Source organism: Pangasianodon hypophthalmus, chromosome 25, assembly GCF_027358585.1.
Source record: "Pangasianodon hypophthalmus isolate fPanHyp1 chromosome 25, fPanHyp1.pri, whole genome shotgun sequence".
Taxonomy (NCBI): Eukaryota; Metazoa; Chordata; class Actinopteri; order Siluriformes; family Pangasiidae; genus Pangasianodon; species Pangasianodon hypophthalmus.
Window position 1 is genome coordinate 8165641 of NC_069734.1, and position 23872 is coordinate 8189512.

At 40.3% G+C, this 23872-nt stretch overlaps 1 protein-coding gene across 7 annotated transcripts in view; it reads left to right on the forward strand.

Annotated features, from left to right (window-relative positions):
• Window positions 1-23872, forward strand: part of znf536 (zinc finger protein 536) — a 175371-nt gene that overhangs the window by 130422 nt on the left and 21077 nt on the right. Inside the window, exon 7 of one of the 7 annotated variants that reach the window (XM_034299646.2) lies at window positions 4944-19431. The exons of the other annotated variants lie outside the window; for them this stretch is intronic. Coding sequence (XP_034155537.1) covers window positions 4944-5155 — 212 coding nt within the window. The 3' untranslated portion in view covers window positions 5156-19431. Of the gene's footprint in view, window positions 1-4943; window positions 19432-23872 lie in introns of those variants that run through there. 7 annotated transcript variants of the gene reach the window in all.

Genomic DNA, 23872 nt, shown 5'->3' on the forward strand with positions numbered 1-23872 from the left:
TTTCAAGCCTGATTTTATGCTTGAAGCTTTTATCCGTTTGGAAAGGGCTTTGTGTGGGCAGGTAGCAGAACTGATTTGGCGTGGAAGAAAGTGGTGATCTCTTGCTCGCAGGCCTGAGACTGCCATCAGATCTTTCCGATCTGGACTTATCCTGTTCTCGCATCTTGGCACAGTGAAGGGATTCAGTATTATAGACAAGCTGGTCATCAGATGGGAGTTTGGTTTATTTCTGTCTTTCCCCTCCACATTCCCCTCCCCTCTCATCAGCATCTCATCCAAGTTATGTCTCTTTTTTTTCCCTCTGCTGGACAGTTCCAGCAGTATGCTGAGAACTTGATGTCCTTGAGAACAGCACAACTTTTCGTTTCAATAATTTGATTGATTTTTCCCCCCATTGTTGTTTAGTTGGCTTTTTTCCTTCCACAATCATTATTTGCATTCACGGTGAGGAAGGACGGAGAAAAAAAGGGCAGAAACTTCAACAATTATGACCACTTTGACAATAACATGGAGTGCATTTTTAATTACCTGACTTATTCTTTAACGTCGTTGTCATCTCAGAGACAATGCTTCTCCGTTCTGATGCTCTTATTATGGTTTCATTTGAATGCCTGTACTCTGCAGGTAGCCAAACCCCCCCCATCACCACCACCTTAGTCAAACAACGCCCACCCTTTCAACACTCCACCATGTCTTGTTTTTCATAATGTTTAATTGCATTAGGAGAGGTGTCATGGAGGGAAGAAGAAGAGAGAAAGGGAGAGAGAGAGAGAAAGAGAGAGAGAGAGAGAAAGACGAGGTGTCGTCGCTTTTTAAAACACAATTAGGTAACACCTCGTCAGGGCTTCTGTCTACTTGTGCTTGACAAGCGCGTGAACGTTAGCGGTAAAGCGTTGATGATGCGCAGGATGTTGTAGGTGCTTGACGAGACACTTGTTAAACCGAGTGACAGGTGATTCTCGGGGAGAACCCTCACTCGTCCACACCATGTCTCGACCGGCAGAAGTGCATATCTCACTCAAATCAGTACTCGACAAGCTTTTGTGGTTATGCTATACATGTGTGTGTATAGGTGTCTATCCGTATCTAGGTGTAGGAGGGTGTCTATGACTCTAATGAAGCATTTTTCACGTGAGCCCTGTTTGTCCCTATCATTCATGTCTTCTTCATGTGACAGAAAGCTTCTCATTAATTTAGAAGAAAAATAACATTCAGCAACTTTTTTATGAAAAGTGAGTGCACGGAGAGATGAAGGGGAAAACAGCGGGTTGGAAGTTTCGCCTCTGTAGCTGTTTTTCGATGGAGGCGATTTAACAAACTCTTATCTCAAAGCCACTGTCACTTCATCAATGAGGAGGATGATGATGGCAGTAATGATGATGATGATTGTCCTTATGCTGCTGCTGGTGCTGATGAGGATGATGATGATGGTGATGAGACAGTGCAGGAGACACATTTTAGCTGCCCATCTGCCTGATTAAAATGCTCTTATCAGTATATTCACTTACACGCCCGTCTAGACGGAAATAGACGAAATAAAAAAAGGGAGAAGTTAGATATGTGCTACGCCTTGATTTGGTTAGCGCAACATGATAATGTCCAAATAGACACTTTATGAAAAATGATGCGCTTGGCTCATTAAAAAGCTGTCCAACCTAATGCCATAGATCGGCCTGTGGGACTGAGAGACTGGGGATTGGTGGGGGGTGGGGGGGGGGAAGTGGGGGTCCATCATAAGATTTTTTTTTTTTTTAATGCAGAGACAGCAGTATTGGATAATATACCTTGGAGCTAATGCAAGGAGACAAAGCACAAGAAGAAAAGTACTGATCATATACAAATATCGATATGAAAGAGGGTCAGTGCTAAAGAAGATGTATGGCTATTGATGTTTGAATAACAGCAAAGAGTGAGGCAGGATGAAATGCATTGCATTCTCTTCTAGAGAAGAGCTGCTTAATGGAAAACGCCCAAGAGGCAACTGAATCAAGTGGAGGGTAAGACAGAAAAAAAACCCAAAAAACAAATATAAGCACTCCTCATGCCTTGTGAACAAACCCACAAATAAATATATAATCATTTAGCATTAAGCAGGTTTGCTTTGAGAGGCGTTATCTTCCTGGTATTGGCTTTTCAACGAAAAGAACGTTTGACAGTGCAACTCCCCGCTGCAGAAACCCGAGCGAAAGTTATGACTTCAAAAGTGTTTACTCTCCCCATTTTTTAATTTGTCTGGGCATATGCAGTTTATTTGCATTTCAAATATGTGTATTTGAAGCAGGTGGTTTAAATGCCAAGATGCGAATTGATGACAATCACCTCTACCATAAGCGTCAAGGGAGCTGTACTTGCGGCTGACATTAAAACTAAACGAACAGCAGCTAAACAAACACATGGAAATAGAACTCTTTTAGCAATCACCCCCTCCTCCTCCACCTCCTCCTCCTCCTCACTTCCTCCTCCATCTGCATTTTTCACTTTAATATTCATGTATGTTTAAATATCAGCAGATATCTGGAGTTGGAGAGACAGCTGTGTGTTTAAACAGAATTACACTTTGGCGGGGAAAGAAAAAGTAAAGAAAATAAACTCCTCATGTTTGGGTGGTGATAAATCCATTCGTCCGTGAATGACGTTAAATACACCCCCCTCCACCACACACACACACATACATCCAACCCAGCTTGTTCCATCGCTTCCATATTCATTTCTGTAATTTACAGTAAATCCAATAGCTGTCAATCATGAATTAAAAACTCCAAATTTACAACGGGAGGAAACAGCTGCTTCTACATTTACAGCAAGACCACTCTAAAATATTAAAGACATGTCACCAGGCTCGGCGCGGCCCTACATCTGTGGCCATCTGTTTTCTATTAAAGCATTACACACACATACACACACACACTCACACACACACACACAAAAATCACTGCTATTTCCACGCTTTTAGATCAGCCCAGGAAAGCAAGACTGACAGTGTAAAGCCTCACGACTAGCTGTGATTAGCTCTTTTTCACGACCCCTCCCAGAGTGTCGGCGTGAGAGGAAAAACGATAGATGTATTTACACAAGACCGCGAAAAAGAGAGAGGGTCACATTTTAAGTGACCCAGTGTCTTGTCTGATGGGGGAAAAAAGGGAGAGGAGTGGGTGACCGTGTGTGTGACAGGCAAGTGGTGGGCGTCAAGATGGAACACATTCAGGCTTGACGACATTTGAGGCCTTGATGTATTTAGGGAGAGAGAGAGAGAGAGAGAGAGAGAGAGACGGAGGGAGAGAGACTGAGGAGAGATGTTGAAATATTCTGTTACAGAGAAGAATTATGGCCGATGTCAAAGGTAAACAATTACAACATCGTGAGTCACGTTTTGGAGCGAGGGCAAAGAAAGATCATTTCTCCTTCTCTAATAGGTAATTTCCTTTGTCTTCTGAGCACTATTTCACATGTTCCCCCTCTCAGGGTGGTCTAATTTTTTTTCAGGAAAAGAAAAAAAACGAGGGAGGAAGAATAGAGTCGACCTTGCGCTCAACATCCAACATTTTTCACGAGTCGTTTTGTTCAGGTGTTAGAACTGCCAGCAAGGCACACTTTGTTGCTGCTGTGTGAATGGAAAAGTCTGTTTTGACAGATTTCTGAAAGGCAAAAGTGACTTTCAGGACCCTCAGGCTGAAGAGCCGCTGTGTGTTGTAATAAAGTGAAAGGCTGTTGCGTTTGGAGTGGATGGTACGGGGAGGCTCGTGCTCATCAGTAGACTCCGACACAGGAGCCGCTGTGCGAATCATTAGGATATCAATGTACTGCCAGTGACAGAGACGATCTGATTAACAAGCTCTCTGTTTTTTAATCTCTCTGATTCCTTTTTTTTAAACGAGAACTCCCGCTGCTCCAGATGAGATCTCTCCTTTTCCCTCTCTCTCTGTCACTCACACACACACACACACACACACACACACACACAGTCGCTTCCTAACTACCCCCCCAATCCCCCCTCCCACCACCTCCTTTCCCCCTGCCGAAGATGGCGGGAGTCACAGGTGTGTGACAATAATTACACATACACTCAGAAAAATAATGTCATTTCCCTCCATTTAATAAGTTAGCAGTAAAATGCAAAGGGAGGAGGGAGGCACGCAGGGAGCTCGGGCTTAAATCTTATCTGATACCGCGGCCCCCTAACTCAATCATATGGCTCTTAAGAACAGGACACTGGCAGCTGGGGCTCGCTAATATGCATGCAATATGTGTGTAAAATGATATGCTTTAATTTTGAGCCCACTTTAAGCAGCAACAAAATCTGTTTATACGGAAGACGTTTAAAAAGAGGGAGAAAAATAAAGCCTGTTAACTCCCTCACTCCCGCCAAACTGCGACATCTGTTTAGTCTTTCTCTCATCCTGTCACTCTAAAGCTTAGTCCTTCTCAGCACTGCATTTTAAAAAGCATGCTTGTTCAGTCATATAGCTGAAGAAAATAAAAGTGTCTTAATATGTTTTGCTTGATTCTCTATCTTATGTGGTAGTTTGTGATCTCCGACTAGATTTGCTGTGAAGGAATTGAAGATAAAGCTCGGCTGCTGGAATGTGTACAGATTTCTTGGACCAGCAGCATGTAGTGAAGTGTATGTGTGTGTGTGTGTGTGTGTGTGTGAGTCGCCAGTGGGTTCTCCCATAGAGCAGGAAAGAGGGAGAAGGCCTTTGGGGTAGGAACTAGGGAGGGGACGTTGAGGAGGAGGGGGGTGGTTTGAACTTCAAAAAGCCTCCGACACAAGCTGCCGCTGGCCCTGACCACTCCACAGATGCTTTTGTTCATCTCTTTCGCTCTGTCACTTGCCTCTAACTCACTCCTCCTCTCTGTCTCAGTGCTTACTTATAGTCACTCATCTCTCTCTCTCTCTCTCTCTCTCTCTCTCTCTCTCTCTCTGTTCCTTTGGTGATACACAGCACTAGCAGATATCAAAGTTGTTCTGTCTGTTAAGACTTCAAACCGCCGGCCTCATCCGTCAGCCCCAATCATATCGGCACCCCCTCAACGGAAGGCACTCTCTCCGGCTGGAGTGGAATATTTGATCTGTCCTCTTCAGGAGGATCAACAGACAGAAAGCAGTGGGCAGAGAGACGTAGAGTTGGGGGGGGACACTTGGGGGGGCGAGTGAGCATGAAAACACTCAGCTCTGCTTCAATCGCTCCACAAAAGCCTGGGCGACGAAGCCAGAAAGGAAGCTCTGCTCTTCGCTCTTCAGGAACTCACACAGCATGGGATTCATCAGCATTTGACTTTACACCCTCTGTGGTTATGAGAGCAGATACTGAAGTAATAACGCCTGGAGGAAAATCTCGGCTTCTTGGCTATAAACATGTAAAGCGACAGTATTTTCTGAACGCAGCATGTGTGGACCTGTGGGGCTTCATTTATTAATATTGCGTAGAAAAAGTTCTAAATTTGGCCTTAAATGTACTATTTTGAATCGCTGTGCGTGCAGTAAAATCGGATTTCATAAAATGTCCACACATGCCATGCATGTTCTTGAAATAAGTGCATGACCACAATTAACTATACAGGATAAGTAAAAATAATATCCCATTAAAGCCTTTCTGATTTATTTATTTATTTGTTTGTTTGTTTGTTTATTTATTGATAGTGCCATGCATTCATTGACATCACTAGCTTTATTGTATAAATACAAACTTAACAAAAAAAGCAATCATATAGTTCATAGGTAATTCAATTGAATATCAGACCTTTTATTCTATTTAAAAGTTCTCTTAAGCCATTGTCTTCCACTTGTGGCTTTATCATCTGCTGCTATGTGCTTTGCATATGCATGATCAAATTTGTAAATTAATATACACACAATTTTATACAAATTGACTCTGAAATAAGCTCACACATTTTTGCATGCAGAATTGCATTTACGCAAGTGTTTTATTGGTGATTCTTCTAAACAAAATCAAATCGCTTCACTTATGTCAGAGAAGAAGGCCTCGAGTCTCATGAGCAGCTTGTCGTAGTGAGTCTGCCATCTTCCCCTATAACAACCTCACCTTAGTGTTTTATACTTATCTGTCCATCTGTTTGCTCATCACTCTTGGCTATTATTAGGCCCAGACATGTGTCACATCGTGAGGGCTATTACAGTATACTTAGCTCTTAAATCCCTCGTCTGTGAGATCAGACTACATAATTACCTACCGCATTAAGCACGCACACGCATGCACATGCATACACACATGCATACACACACACGCACACACACACACACACACACACACACACACACACACACTCGCAAGCCAGCATGCAGCAGCTGTGGGCATTAGTGCAATGCACAAAGTGCCAAGGGCAAGATGACCCAGACCCTCTTTGAGTACATGAGAGTGTGTGTGTGTGCATCTTCATGTGTGACACTGCCTAATCCTGAAGGCCTACGTGGATGGACTCCACACAAGTGTGTATTTAATGATTCAAAAGCTGGAATCTCAACCTCAGTTAACAGAATTCTGAAATACAGTCCTTTTAAAGCCAAGCGTGCCAAAGCCGTCAGCCTGCCCACATTCTCTATGCATGAAGAGCAGGATCAAGGCGCTGCCTGGCCATGAAGCACTGCCCAATGTCCTGGCATGACATGAGCGGGCGAATACTGCATGCCCTTCACTGTCTTCTTGTGTAGGCCAATGAAGGCATCAGGAAGTCAACACTAACTCTTTCATTCTAAATGACTCATATTTACAGCCGGTGGTGTGAAGGCTCAGGGTCACATCCACACTCATCCATGAAGAATTAATAAGTACACTATACGTTCTAGGATTTTTGTGTGGGGTGTGTTTGTGTTTGAGACTGTACAGAAAGAAAAAGGGAAGACTTTTTGAATAATCAAAAGGCAGCAGGGGCCTTCTATAGACTTATTATATAATTCATTATTTACTGTATATACATTACCAGTCATACATTTGGACACACCTGCTCCTACAAGGGGTTTCTTTATTGTTACTATTTTTAGAATAATAATGAAGACATTAACACTATGAAATAACGCACATGGAATTGTTCAGTGACCAGGAAAAATATTAAACAAATCAAAACTGTTTTATTTTTAAAATTAACAGTATTCCTGATTAAGCTTTTCATGACCAGCTTCACCTAGGAGGCTTTTCCTAAAGTTCCCAAATAGGCCAAGCTCCTGCTTGATCTCAGTGAAAACTACTTATTAAATGTATACATTAACTTCATGATTTAGAAATAAATTTCAACCTTAAGCCTTTATCAAAATTTCTTTAAGACAGTACTATTATATACTGTATTAGAATATAGTTTAATATAGTATATGTTAAGACAATTTTTAAAATAAAAATAGACACACTTTTATGTGAGTTGTTTTATAATTATAAATTTATACCATTTTTAATTTCTCATATAATATTTGTACCTTGTGAGTCACCAGCAAGAGTGTTATAGAATATTAAACATGTCACCATGTGATATAATATTTATGCATATCCGTACATTTCTAGAAAACTGAACAACTTTTGGATGGAAATAAGATAGAATGTTTATGTATAACGTGTGTTGATTTTACTGTTTCATATTTGTGTGTGAGGTGATGTGGGTTGTAAGAGTATTTCTCTGGACCTTCCTAAAATAATGGAACAATAAAAGCAATAGAAACTTCAATAGAAATTTTTCAGTCTCGTGTACAGACTTGTCTTTCCATCACTATATCTGTGCTGTCACTGAATAATCATTTAAATGAAGGATGGGTGTGTATTTCACGTTTTCGCTGTGTGTGTATTTGTGCGCTTCTAGCGACTATTGACACAAACAAAAACAAAGTAATTAAATTTCTTTTTTTGGGGGGGTTTGGTGGATAGGATTTGTGTTTGAAACAGAGCTCTGTACACTAAGTGACAGTGATGGACCGCAGACAGACTGTTTAATAATTCACTATTTCCTAATCTTTTTTTTTTTTTTTTTGTATGAGGGGGTGATCAGAGAGTGCTCTGATTGCACAAAAAAATCTATTTTGCTAACTTAACAGTGTGTACGTTTAATCATTAGGACTGGATCACTAACCAAGTGATGGAGACATTCACAAGCACAGCCAGCGAGGAAAAAGAAAGGGATAAAAAAAATGAAATCAGAGAGAAGTAAAGTGGCTCACACACATCCCGCTCATGCACATCTCATTTCAGAGCTGTTCTTAGTCTCGTCTTATTTTGGCTAAAATAACACTCTGAGTGCACAGCCAGCAGGAGGAAGAAGGAGAAAGTAGGCCCCGTCGTCTTCTCCATTTCTCCTCCAGCTCGGCGACGCGATGCGGCTAAGTGAGCCTCAACTGACCAGAAATGATTTGCCTCTGTCTGTTAGACACGTAATGGAGTCGTTTAACTAGTCAAATTAGGAGCTGCAGAGATGCAGCATGCTTCATTACTGGGTTCCAATGGGCACCATTTTACATTTACGTCAGGAGTGATTTCAGGGCAAATTAATGTTTTTATTGTCTCGCGCAAATACAAAACCCCCTCAACATGTTAAAGAGCAGCTCCCCCTTCAGGTCACTGACCATAACTGACAGGGCCATGAGGGGAAATGGGACACTTGTGTGGGCCTTTACTAGCTTTTCCCCTACCTCTCTGCTTTTTATACATTATTTACTTCCAGGTCTTATAATGTAAGTTCTTAATCCCATGATATTAAATCACGACTGATTCAGTTCATCATTTGAATCAACTGTGATACAAATCTATACAGCACATGAACTTCCAGGACTGAGAGCCGCTGTGAATGTGCATGCTGTATATGCACATGCAACTGAAACATACATGGCGTGATGTGTGAGAGCGTGTTCTGGAGCTCGTCAGTGCAGCTCTGGGTATGTTTGATTACAGACAAGGCACAGGCCCACTCAGGCCTGCTCAATTCTACTACCCAGAGGCTAGGGAGCCTGTCATTAGGGATATGTGTTCCCCTGTGTGGGGGGCGACTGGTAGGAGTAACCGCAGCCTCATTTATACACCGCTGACTCACTGTTTAGAGTCAGCCTTGAGAATTTGACTTTTTTTTATTCTTTGATCTGGTTTCAATATCCGCTCTTGCTTAAAACATAACCAATATACATTTTTTTTCTAACATATTTCCTGATGTTTGAACAGAGTACCATGTGTTGAGTCAGGGATATTTTTCATCTGCTATTTTCGTATGCTGGTATTTTGCTAAATCTGTGTCCTATTAGAAGGCTTTTTATTTTAGTCTACCTCTCTACACAGATATTGAGACGTGTAGTAGGGCGCCTTGACTGTCACTTTGAAAGAAAGAGGAAGAGAAAGAGAGAAAGCCCCTCCTTTTCAGGTCCATGTTGTACTTGACATTCTGTCGAAGCGGTTTCACCCAAATGCCGGCTGCGTTTGATCCTCTCTTTAGGCTGCCAGGCTTTGAGCATAGAGACGCTGTTTGCTCGGCGATGCACAGCCCTACTGAAGCCATGTTTCTCCTTCTGTGCATAAATACGTGGCTGTATGTGTGTGTGAGTGTGAAGACTTGAGCCCAGTCTCCCAGTTCCTGCTACTGGCTGTCTGTGATAACCTCACCGTGAACCAGACCCTCCATCCTAACCCTTTTCACTTTTTCATGCTGATATGAAGCCAACATGTGAGACTGAACCTCATTTAACAGCTTATTTATAAGCCTGGCTTATTAACTGTAATTCATTTTTGAATTATTTTTAAGCCATGTACAGTATATTGTGTTATGTGCTTAATATTGAAAAAGGTGACTGCTGTAACAGTAAAATTTATTTTAGAGCTTTTCTCAACTTCAGCAAACCTTTTTAAAAGGTTAAGTACATATCATGGGCTTTATAAATAAAAAAACAAAGGGGTTTTCTCTCACTTTTGTAAAGAAGACAAAAACACAGGAGTCAAACAGTTGTCCATCCATCTCCATTCTCTCGTCTTTGTCCCCTCCTCTTTTCTCTTTTTTATTCCTGCTGTTCGCTATTTATTTATCGATCATCAGGCTGCCTGGTTATCTTTGCATGCCGGGCAGTTATAGATGAATGCACAAAGCCCTTCCATCTGAACAAGAGATCATTGTGTATGACGGATCCTCCCACGTTCATTGGCAGAAGGGGGAGGTGAATGTGGGGATTCAGACAAACTCTGCCATTTCCTGTCATCCCTAAGCTCAGGCCTTCAAGTAGATATGAAAACAAATGTGGGAGTGTTACCGATAACATAAAAATATTAGCCCGCTCCTGTTGTTGACCACGCTAGTACCTTGGAGAATAGCTATTACTGTGAGAGGAAGGCAGCATGATCGAGTGGGTTTGACTCCAGAGAAAATGATGCTGGGAAATAGAGAACGGAGTTAAGGCTGTATGAGGCATCAAACCGCATCACTGGGCCTTGGCTTTACTCTCTAAGTTTATGAAACGTAACGAGTAATTGTTTTAGCCCAGATGTTCTGCCAATTTGACATTTTTACTAAATGTGGATTGAAGTGATTTCACAATTTCTCTAATTTCTCTCATCTTCTATTTAAATGAAATCATCTTGGCCTGAGCATCATAAGGTGAAATAACCATGGTGATAAATGTGTTGCAAATATGAAACAATAAAGTTGGTCTTACTTTGTCACATGATCTCTGTCTTTTATTTGCGCTCACACTTGTGCCCGCATACACTTTATGAGGATTGCTGAAAAAGGGTTCGAGGGTTCTTAGCTTAAAAAGGATGTTCTGATTGGAAACCTCTGTGTTGCAGGCTTGGTTATAGAATGTTTATGACTTCTTCTTCTCTTATAGTGCAGATCAGACTGCATTTCTAAGAGTGTAGGAAGTGTCATTTGAATGTCTATTTCTATGTGTATTGTTAGATGAAAATAAATTTGAATTCAAATCCACAATTTAAACCTATTTTAAATATTTTAAAATCAGTATTGAGGGTCTTCAGTGCAAAACAAAAAACTAATCCTAAAGGGGAGGGCTGTACTTGAAATTCTATATAGAAAGTTTAAAGGACAGCCCAAAGAATTCTTTAAGGGTTTTAGATCATATCAATATTTAGTTACAGCTGCGCTTGTGTTTACATTACTTTTCTTACATTAAAAATTCTAGTATTGTTTTGTATCACAAATATGCTCTACGTTTTGTACATTTTGCGATTAAATATAAGTACAAAAAGCTAATAAAAAATATCATATTCTTCACAGTTTCCATTATCACACACATTTACATACATATGTGACACACATATGGTGGTATGAATTGATACAGGATACTACATGTCTTTTTAAAGGATCTTGTATTTAAGCATGGCTCTAGCTTAGGCAGGGATTTGTGTAGGTTCCCCAGTGTGTAGCGGTGTTAAGGTGCGGTCCCTGACAGATTGCGTGACAGAGTTAGCGACGTCAGTGGCTAGGGTTACGGCCTGGACACGCCGTCACTTCCAGAAGGTTCACCGTGGGGCTCCGACGGCACTGAGAATGCTGGGATAGCTTTCCAGGGTTCCAGCAGACCTCTGAGATCAAACGGAGCAGCGGGCGTGTGCGTGTATGTGTGTGTGTGCGAGAGAGAATAGAAAAAAGAGAGAAAGAACAACAACATTTCGGTGACAGGCTTGTAGATTGACATCTTGGGTTTTCCTCTGTTGTTCATTTTAGGGGATCTCGCGATCCGGCTTTCTAAAATCATTCATAATTACTCTTAAGAAGGTAATAGTGTCAAATGAGCGCCCAGAGGAACAAAGGATCTTTATAAGATTTGGCTGTCAGCGTGTGTGTATGTGTGTGTGTGTGTGTGTGTTTGTTCACTGATGTTCAATCATCTCTTTCAGCAGGATGAATTGCAAACAGTAGACAGAGAGGGGAAATAAAGAAAATAATGTGTGGGAAGGTTTCATTTTCAGCCATCAGAAAATCTCTCACACTATTTAGGTCATCTGTAATGTGGATGTGAATTTTGGGTTCACACTCATTGCGTAGACACACATACACACACACACACACACACACACACACACGCACTCTTTCTTGTTGGAGAGTAGAGATACTCTTATTGGAAAATCTTTCAATAAATCAATGTGACTTTAAACACATTTCCCCGGCGACACCGCTGACCTGATAAGAACTCCGCTAATCTCTTTTGAGGCTGTCAGAGTGCTTTGAACAAAATCTAGTTCGCATCTATCAGCAAGGTTATTTGTCAATGACTTATAATCCCAGGTAAATTTCACTGGTTTTATATTAGACTCCGCTAATGGTTCTCATGTCTGAAGTTTCTCAGGCTTGGGAAAAAGCAGGAGATTGAAGTGGAAAAAAAAAAAAAAAAAAAGAATGTTATGGATTTGCTTGTCTGAAATGCTGGGAGCCGAGACAAGAGATGAAGCAATATAAAACTGGGGTAGTTTCAAAATCTAAATGTAGGTAATAATCTACAAAAAACAGAAGCATGATTTATTATTATTATTATTATTATTATTATTATTATTATTATTCACACAGAGCTAGTCTTTTAGAAGACTAATGAAGATACTGTTTTTATTCCCTGTTCAATTAATTGTTGGTAATTAGCCATTTTTTTCCACTGGAGTGTAGTGACTCTCTTTGTGCCCCTTGTCTCATCTCTGTGTACAAAAAAAAAAAAAAAAAAAAAAAATGTCGCACTGCTCTGGAAAACACTCACGGTTCGTGTCTCTCAACCAAGGGCACAATGTGGGCCAAGACAGAGAGCAATCAGCAACCAGACCAAGCCTTCTGGGTAATTTATGAAGCCTCAATTAGAGGAGCACACAAAGTAATGATTCTCAAAAAAAAAAAAAAAGGAACAACGTTGGCCATCTCATGCCATATTCCACTCCATCCGTGCTTATTAGGACCGTGTCCCAAATGAACTGCGTCCCAAACACTCATAAACAGCGCTCTGAGATAAATTATTAATAAAACGCATTTGAGATAATAACTTCGATTTGACAACTGGTTCTGGTTGATACTGGGCTTGAAAAGTTGATGAAACAGCTGATACTCATAAAGCTGTTGCATTTAATGAGCTTCACTTTTTGGGAATTTGAAATGAAACGTGTGTTTTGTGTTTGCATGGGAAAAATTGGTCATATCCGTCATCTCTTCACAGAGGATGGTCATAGTCAGAGAGGTTTGATCTTGCACTGTTTATGCTTATGTCAAACCAAAAGAGTCATAGCCCTAAGTGCTTATGCTGACGCGTAAATAGTTTGACGTTTCATATTCTAACAATGTCTTACCTCTCGCTGCGTGAATACAAAAAAAGTAAACAGGTTCCATGGGTGATGGGATATAAATCTCTTCGCTCTCTTTTAAGTTTGCACTTTTCATTTCCTTGCTTTTTTTTCCCTTTGAATCCAGATGTTTATTCTGTTTCTAGAAATCGCAGGCCTCCTTTGTTGTGCTTTTTCTTCTGGTGTTGTTTGTGCAGACATGTGTTGGTGAGCCCACGAGTGCATAAGCGTGCTAACTGCTTACAAGAGGCACACGTGGACTATTAAATAAAACCCTGCCACATTCTGCGCACTTCATATGCTCGCATGTAGGTGTGTGTGGAGACACAAAGCTCTCCCTGTATCTAGCCGAGTGCATATTTTCACCACTGAGTAATGGTTGATACAATTCCATATGTATTTGCTCTCCCACTTTGAGCCTGTAAATTACACCGGACATGAGAGGGGGGGGGTGGGGGGTTGTGTCACTGTGAAAGCTAGCTTTAAATGTCCTGTATGGGTCTGTGGATTAGGACAGGCCCAGAATTCAGCAAACAAGGATGAAGAATCAAGTCTAACGCCAAGCTGATTATTTATTTGATTATCGGCACACTGTGCAATCATTATCCTTCATATCAGTGATGCTCAACTGGAAAATCAATATTTTCCTACACTGTCATGCTCTTTGGCAGACCTCTCACCATATAAAGCTGAGACTGACCATATAAAATCCATATATAAGAGATAATATGTCCATGTCAGGCTTTAGCTCTGCTTTAAGAAGAGTATCATTTCCCCCCAGTGAGCAGATGTATGGTAAACCTATCTGTGTGCCTGGAAAGCACCATACAGATGTTTGCGTTAGAGAAGAAAAAATTCCGGTCAATTAAAACCGACCCCCTAAATCAGTTGCTCTGACCTTATCCAGAGATCAGGAATCTGCTTTCGCCATTCCAGCAATCAACACGGCCACCCATCTCCTCCTGAAGCTCAGGAGATCTGCAAATCTTCTTGCTCTAACCTTAAATCACTCCCTCTTTAAGTTCTCCTGTAGCATTGCGGCATGCACTCACCCTTTGGCTCCTCTCTGGAAACATCTGTGAGCTGGGCATGCAGGGGGGAGCCTGTTTTTTGGCTTCCTCTCCTGGCACATATGTGTAAAAAAATCTAAACGTAAATAAGAAATTGGGGGTGTTCATAAATAGTGGTGTCTTAATTGAGACCCAGTAAGAGTAAGTAGCAGATGTTGAAGCAGGAAATGTTGAATCATCAGAGAGCAGCAGGGGAACAGGCAAAAATTGCATTTAAAGAAACTCAGCCAAGTACTTGTGATTTTCCATCACGGCGGCCTGCGCTGACGTCGACAGTCGTTTGGTATGGCTCTGAGTGTGACAACGTGAAATGAAGGTTTTACAGGTAAGCACCAACAGGCATACAAACACTTCTCAATAAAAGTATTTAAGAGCCGCCAGGGAAACTGCGATCTCTACACAAGACATGTCACTCACTCACTCTCAAATCTGTCCAAATTTTTTTTTAAAAAAGCGACAAAGCTTCTTTTTTTTCCTTCACAGACTGTCAGAGTGTCAAAGCAAAAGTCTACAAAGGCCAACCTACTTTTTTGACATTTAAACATCTCTCGCTATAGACGTTTTTTCTCTGTTGCTCCTGTAACATGTGATCTTAGGGGAGTTGTGTAGTAGCTGCTCTCCTGTGCAGGGCCGCTCTGCTCCGCTCTCATGATTCCTCCCTCCTGGAAATGAAGAGCACGGATATCAGGTTGCCTGTGATAGCTGCTGTGTTCGTGCTAGTGGGGGACCTGAGAGAAGGTGGCACTGACAGGTCCCACCGTGCAGGATAAAAGGCACTCCTCCATTCCCTCTCTCTCTGTCTGTCTCGCTGTGTATCAGTGCAGTGAGTGACGTTGTCACTCTAAGGGGAGCTCGCTGACTCCAGAGCAGGTGGATGCCGTACAGAGCTAGTGTGTGAGAGCTGCATGGAGTGTGATGCTCCTGCAAATATTATCAGCACTAACTCCTGGGACTTCGAGTTTCCTAGATTAGAGCTCCCAATTAACACAATATATACTAGAGAGAGAGGTCTACTGAACATGCCCTTTGTTACTATGGGAACATGTCTGACACAGACTGTCCATGACATTTTATTTATTTATGATATTTTTAATGCTTGCATTTGTGCTTTGCTTTTCATTCATGCTCACTACAGATGTAACAGGTTGTTTTTTGTTTATGTTTTCCACCAAATACAGAACGCACTTTTTTTTTTCCCTAAAGTATGACACATTATTACCCTCACAGCCATCTGCGTGTGTTTGTGTGTGTGTGTGTGAGAGAGAGAGTGTGTGTATGTGTGTGTGTATGTGTGTGTTTGGCCTATTTAAGCAGAGCCCAGCTCACCCCATGTCAAGCCCTGCAAAACAGCATGATTCATACTCAAATGAGTCCTGATGAAAAAAAGTGACCTCATCCCTTCCTGTTGTCAAACAAAAGGTTCTTTAAAAAAAAGGCGAGAGGTGATAGGCGGACATGAGAAGAAGAATCTGGAGCACTGTACGGACCAAATCTCATCAGAGTGAAATCTAAAGCGCCGGCGTTTAAGAAAAACAGACAATAGCAACTTTTACCAGCAACCCGCTTTGACCTTGTTAGCAGTGGGACACTCTGATAATCTGCGCTTAATGATTTTTCTCCTCCCTCACTCACTCACTCTTTTTTTTCTTTTACATTAGGCCACAGAGTGTCACAGTCATTTAAGACGTGGCCTCTTTTCCCCCCCTCCGCACATTCCGACGCCATTATGTTACATTGTTGCAGAATAAAGCCTGGTATTATGTTCCCTCGGTAAAGGGCACAAGTGGACTGAGTTTTTATCTGCTGAACGAATCAATCAGGATTATGTCAGTTGAAAAGAATCACAGACAGCAGTCGCCAGCAGACCAAGAGGCCTGTGTGTGAGTGTGTGAGAGTGAGAGAGAGAAAAGGAAAGAGAAGCCCTGCATTTATGTGTGCGATATGTATTTGTCGTCCAGGACTATGGTGTGTTGACGGAAGTGTACGGAGTTAGAAAGATCCGTTTTATTTTACTCCATTCTCTCTTGCTGGGAGGATTCTGAGGATGGTAATTATCATTTCAGTAGAAATTATTAGGAGATAAAATGGAGATCGAGTGCCATTTCCTTCCATTAATGTCGGGGGTTTAGAGCATCTGTCATGCACTGGTCATCACCAGGCCTGTGGGAAATACAGAGTGAAGAGAGCAGGGTGGAGCTTGGGATTTGGGCTAACCCCATGTCAGACAAGAGAAAGACAAAGAGGAAGACATAGAGAAAGAGAGAAATGTCATGACTTTTGAAGACACTTCATCAAAACTCCTCAGAAATAATAGAAATTGATAAATAGAAAATTGACGAGTGAATCTGCCTCGACATCTGTATTGAACCCACCCAGTAAGCGTTATATGCTTGAGCTAAACCACAAGACATGCAATTTTCCCGTGAAATCATCCATCACTCGTCTTTTAGCCTCACGTGTCAGGGTTAAAGTCATGACCCCTTAGGTCGGCTCAACCCCATGTGAAACTTCCCAACACCATTAAAGTCAGAGATCTTCTCAAAGATCCAAGGTACTTAAAAACCCTATCATTATCCATTATGCTATCATAATCTATCATTTCAGCACATTATTTATAACACAGATATTTGTGTTATAATAGCACAGTTCTGAGATGAGCTACCCTCTGCTCCTCTACTTCCCCTGAACTGTAAAGAGCAAAAAAACCCTCCAAATGCTGCAATGCCATTTGTATTGTATTTATGTGTGGCAAAAAAAGGTAATAGATCAAGCACATTCCATTATTCCCTTATAAGATCATTAGCAAATATAATTAGATATGAAAGAAAGTAATTTGGGCGAGAGAGGGGAGAAAGCGCTATCAGGCACAGAAGACAGATAGCAGCGTCAGTGTTTGGGCTTAAATTGCTCTGTGGAGGTATTATCAGGATGACGATCTCTGCCCCAGAAATGGAGTCAGAGGAAAAGTCAGACGCATCCGGACTCGTTTTTTTTTCTCCTTTATTTCGTTTTTCTCTGTAGGCCACATCAACCTGCCAGCCACAGCTCCAACACACACTATTTCACCCAAGTTTCACTCAAGTGTGGTTTAGTGACAGGAACTGGAGGTGTTTGGGATCTAGGTGTGATCTATGTGTTATCCACCAAGATCTTTGGACGTGATTTAAGTGTTGAATTGCCAACTGGAATGGAGAATAAAATAAATTGTTTCACATTATATTTCTATTTTGTTTTCTCCAATCCTGATTCTTTATACCTTTCATAAGTTTATCTTATTTTTCTTTATTTTCATCATATATCCTCACGTTTTGTTATATTGTATGGTGCGCTAAACCTGTCATCTGCTGTGGCTTATGGTTGTGCTGGATCAGGAGAATAACAAACGTGCTATTTGTTTTACCTGTGTGCATTTCCTTTACAAAAACGATGCACAAATCCCTCAGTTAAAGCAGCAAGCAGAAGCCCTTTTTTAAGTGCCACATGTATGGGTTTTGTCTGTTCCTTTTGTGTTGTTCGGAACTGCAGCATGCTTATCTGAGGGCAATCTCAACCCACACAACCGCCGAGGCACAACAGTGCTGTTTCCCTCCAGAAACACTGGATTTCTTTGACGCTGCGAGGGAGGGGTGGTGGTGGCGCAGGCTGATCCCTCTACTCTTTGTGAATCACTGCAAATGGTATTCATAAACATCCTGTGTTCATTAAAACCTTCTAAAAATATGATTTGGGTGCACTTCCTAGTGCTCAGCTTGCTCTTCTGTGTATGTGTGTTTGTGTGTGTGTGTGTGTGTGTGTGTGCGCGCACACTCGTATTTACATATTTATAAATAATGGTCTGTACAATGAGGTGTACCTTTGCCAAAAACAACACTTTTCCAACAGTGCCGGATGCCTGCGAGAGAACAAAGACGCCCTTCGTTACCGTATGTGTGGTGTGTGTTCAATATGGGCAGTGTGTGTTCAGTGTTTAGTAGGAGACTTAAAACTAAATCTAGTCCTCATTTGGATGGGACAGGAAGCTTTCGAATGAAGACTAGTCAAATATATATTCAAATTAATACGAATCAAAGTATTTGATCCCTACAAATAACAGTGATCATATACAACCATTAATAATATACAGTTGTGTATAAAGAAGCCATATTATGTTATTAGGAGTTCCAACTATATTACTACAGAACTGTGTTTAGTAGCAGACTGTTTGGTGTATCTTGCAGCACTTTGTCTCATCAAAGAGCTACATCACTGTTAGAAAAAAAAAAAGGTATTGTACAGGTACATTTTGGTTCCCAGGAGCATGTGTCCTCGAAGATACAACAATCATTCTTTAGGTCCTTATTTTGAACCTAAATAATGTTCCTCTACAATTATAGTTCTTAAACTAAAATTACAAGCATTTGAAATGCAACCCGTAACCATTCTCAGCTCTGAGAGTGGATTAGAGTGCATTTTACACATTGGACAGTCTAATGGCATATAATAAATGTCTGTTCCAAATTGTTTTGGTAAAGAATATAGAATAAAATAAAATGATGATGATGATGATGATGATTGTTATTATTATTGTTGCTGCTGCTGTTATTTTATATTTATTTATTTATTTAAATTATAAATTATAAAATAATGTAAAACAGTAAAATGATTTTAGCAAATTTGGCCTCCATTAACTGCTTTAAAAATTTTTAATTTGTATAATATGGATATAACAGTGATTATACAGTATTTAACAGTAATTATACATTTAAAATAAGCTGCTGACTTTCCCAAGTTATTAGATGTTAGATATGACTTATAAACATGTGGCAGTGCAGTCTTATTAAAATATCCATAAAGATCATATGTACCGAATACAGTACAGTAGTGGTATTATATTATATTATATTATATTAATATATTCATATAATATAATATATTCATGTAATGTAACTTGCTTACTTACTTCCTTTTATAAAACTTTGAGAAGCAGAACTTTCTCAGGTGCATGCTAAAAGTAAATGTTCATTAAAAAACAGCTTTAAATCAAAACAAAATATGCTCACAGTTGTGACTGTGGGATTAAATGATTAAATGGGTTAAAACCCCAGTACCCTTTTTGCTTGATGTTTGTGACTCACTTGTGAAGCATTTTGTGAATCATTTAAAAAAATAATGTTAATGTATAATAATGTAATATTTCAAATAAAAATGCTGTAAGTATAGATTTTTACAGTTATGTTATAAGATATATATATATATATATATATATATATATATATATATATATATATTTAATTATTTAATACCCAGAATACACCAGCATATAAAGCAAGGTTAAGTATGACCTTGAGGCAGTTTTGCCTTAGATGTGTGTGTGGGTGTGTTTTTTTAAATTTGTTTTAGTTGTGTGGTGCGGTGATAAGAAGAGGCAGTTGTGAAATGTCAGGTCTCAGAGCCGCGACAGCAGGGACGGCTCCCTGAGCGGCCTGGCCCTTGTTAACAGAGCTCGCTCCCAGCCTTGTGCTCGGCTATTGTTCCATCCGCCTCTTCATTTAGCCATTCTGTTAAGCATGACACATGTATTAACATAAGATGGATCCTGGAGCTATGAGTCCTCTTACCATATGTCTTGTATTACTTTCCAGGGCCCCCGATCTGCCTCATGCGCACCCAAGATGTGTTAATGTAGCGAAACAGAAGAGGGTGCTAGACTGCACACACTCATACAGAAGGAACATGAAAGAGACCTAATCTTACAGTCTGGTAATAGATCATAAATAATCTGGCCTAAAAAATTCTATTTTATCTTCACATTGATGAATTAGGACAAAGACTTTGTTAGGCTGCTATAAACGTGTGCACAAAAGTATTAATATTAATCTGCGGCATTATGTATGATACTAACTAACACGCAAACACTATACCAGACTAAAAAGTTGTGTGTAACTAGAAAGTTGATGTGTGAGTCTCCAGGCCACAGTGGCAGTTGTTTGGGGAGAAGGAATGGCGTCCTTAAATAATACCATTCCAGGTGGCTTAGTTAATGAAGAGTGAAAATCAAATATGGGGCCCTAATCTGTAACTCATTACTGGAACTTTCTTTAAAGGGAAGTCACAGAGAGCAGGTGCCCTTGGGAGAGCAGGCATTTAAAAAAAAAAAAAAAGCTGGAAAATGTGATTTATTATCACCGTGTTTATGACTATCTTAATTTCCTCTTGGACCTACGTAAAAGCGTGCGTTCAAACAGCTGTGAAAACATGACTTCAGTATTGTCTTTAAAGCACTGCCAGATCGATTCACATTTTTAAAATCACAACCACGTCATCTCCACTGTGGAAATATGTGCAAGCTGGAGGAAGATGACATTGAAGATCATAATCTTGTTATGATGAACTTGAAGTTTCAAATGATGCTCAGTCTCTTACCGCCATCTTGTGGACAAAATATTGCATTGCAGTCAGATAAGTTGATGAATGAATAAGTGTATAAAGAGCAGACCACTTTTCTTGTCCCATTTATGCAGCATTAGGTATCAGAAAAATATCTTCAAACTACTCTTTATTACTACTAAGAATGAGCTCCAGAACAATTCGAGTGTCTAATACTTCTCTTTGACTTTGAGAAGGTCATTTCGAACATGAAGCATTGTCATGAGGTTTTCATTAATTATAGCACATTTTGCATTCTCTCTATTATTCTATTCTATTCTATTCTATTATATTATAGTATATTATATTATATTATATTATATTAGAAACTCTTAGAAAATGTAGAAACCTTATGGGTTTGTTGGTTGTCCCTCTCAGGAAACCCTTTTGAAGATTAGGCACTCTTAATTTTGTAATGAATCCTTTAATATTTGAAAAAAACTTTTTTGGTTTCTAAGATTGATACTATTTTTCTAAGAACACAGGTCTCATCAAGTAAATCAAATAAGGATGTAACTTAAGATGTAAAGCTATTTTTTTTTATTTACGTTATAGTTATACCATGTCTTAATGAGTTGATCAGACTCTATTGAGCAACGTGGCCATTTCTGATTTATTTGAGCTAATGGACCAATTTTTCCCCAAAATGCATTATTTACTTGATGTCCAATATTTAGTCAATGTCCAGCACAGACTGAGTCGAATAATATGTTTGGAATATAGTTTGTGCATAATCACTATACATTATTTTAAATCTTTGTAACTACACCAAAAAAAGAGGGTGTCTAAAAAAGCTTGTTTCACAGTAAAAAAAAAAAAAAAAAGAAGAAGATTGCAACTGACATCTATTTTATTAACTCAGTCCAATTTATTTAATACAGATGATTTAATTAATTACTTGTTTCATCAAAAATGGACGTTGATTTCAGAAATATTCTAGATTAAACTACAATTAAGGCAGATTAATTCACATTTTGTAGTAGGAACAATGAAAACATGAAAATTCTGTGTTATTTGGATGTACAAATTGCATGCATGTATGTGCACATGTGCATAGCTTATATGTTTCATGCAGTTTAGACTGTCATAAGCAGTTGACACCCCACACTATATATAAATCTCAGACAAATATAAACATGCCAGTTTATGTGACAGGGCTGACAACCATCATGGCCGTGACAGCCACCTCCGCAAGGGCAAGAATCATGAGGAAACTTGAGGAAAGCAGGGAAGACATAGTGATACTTCTCTCCAGCATTTTTTGTGGTTTCAGCATGCAATAATTTCACTTTAATAACATGAAGCAAAATTCCTAAATTTAATTTCTACTGTTATCAGAGAAACTTAGATAACATTGTATTTTTGCAAGCCAAAGAGACGTAAGCAGGTAGATGAAATCCAGCTCAACATTTTTGTAAGAACTGTTTTTAGCGCCCCCTGGTGTGCAGTGCTGTTAGTGCTGTGATACCTACAGGCATCATAATTCCACTATTAATATAGAAAGTGCTTATTTATTGCCATTAATTTTTTAATCTATCTAATTTTAATCTATCTACCAAATGCCCAAAAGAAATTGACAGCTGGCCATCACACTCTGGGCCTTTCCCAAACTGCTGCCACAAAATTGGAAGCACACAGTTGTCTAGAATATCTTGGTATGCTGTGGCATTAAGATATGCCTTCACTGGAACAGCATGACAATGCCCCTGTGCTCAAAGCAAGATCCATAAAGACATAGCTTGCCAAGGTTGGACTGCAACAACTCGAGTGGATTGCACAAAGCCCTGACCTCAACCCCACTGATCACCTTCGGGAAGAATTGAAACGCTGGCCTCCTCATCCGACATCAGTACCTGACCTCACTAATGCTCTTGTGGCTGAATGATCAAATTCCCACAGCCACATTCAAAAATGTTGTGGAAAGCCTTCTCAGATGTGTGGTGGCTATTATTGCAGCAAAGGATCCTGTTAATAACCCATTGTTTTTGGTAAGCACATATGTGATGGTCAGGTGTCCACATATTTTGGCCACATAGTGTACCTGTTCTGACTGGCCAACGGTTTGTAGACAGCTGACCATCACACCCATATGTGCTTGTTGAACATCCCATTCCGGATTTATCCACCCCTTTGGTGTTATAATAACCTCCAATCTTTGGGGAAGATTTTGGAGTGTGTGTGGGGATTTGCCCATTCAGCCCAAAGAGCATTAGTGATGTTGGGTGAGGAGGCCTGGGGCGCAGTCAGGGTTCCAGTTCATCCCAAAGATGTTCAGTGGTGTTGAGGTCAGGGCTCTGTGCAGGACACTCGAGTTCTTCCACTCTAACCTTGGCAAACCATGTCTTCATGGAGCTCGCTTTGTGCTCAGGGTCATGATGAGACATGTTTGGGCCTGTTAGTTCCAGTGAAGGGAAATTGTAATTCTACAGCATGCATTCTATACAACTGTATGCTTTGAACATTGTGGTAAAAAGTTAGGGAAGGTCCACATATAGGTGTGATGTCAGGCGCCCACTAACTTGTGGCCATTTAATGTAACTATCCTTGGTATTTGCAAAGAATCACTTGGCTTACAGCAAAGCTCTTATTCTTATCCGTGAGGATGGAGGGAAAGGGCTTTACTCCTCTCTTAATCTCCATCAGCTCTTCCTGCGTGTTAAAGTGCACATTGTATAAGACACAGTCTGATAAGTTGCTGGTGAACGGTAAGGGCCGAGCGCGCGCCGCAGAATGAGTAGGTGTGTCGTCGTTATTGCTTTAATGGGCGGCTCTAAATGGCGCGCGCGCTCGCGGTTATTAAAGCCGCGCGCCGACTCCTTACCGGTTTCAATTCCCATTAACGTCGCCGCTTATTGCGCGAGCGCCCGCGAAACAGACGCATGTTTTAATTCCGTTTTGTCATTTTCGCGGAGGCATCTTAGAAGAACACGACACGCCGGCGCACTTTTATTGGCAAATCATTTTCTCCGGGCTTGTACAGAGAATGAAATCGCATATTATTCATATTATTTACTTGGCACTGACTGCAGCAGCAAATAATTAGAAAAACGGTGTGCATTTTTACAGGGATTCAGACTTCAGCAATAACTGCATGCCTGAAAGTTATTATCCTGCACATGCACTCGCACAGGAAAAAAAAAAAAAAAAAAA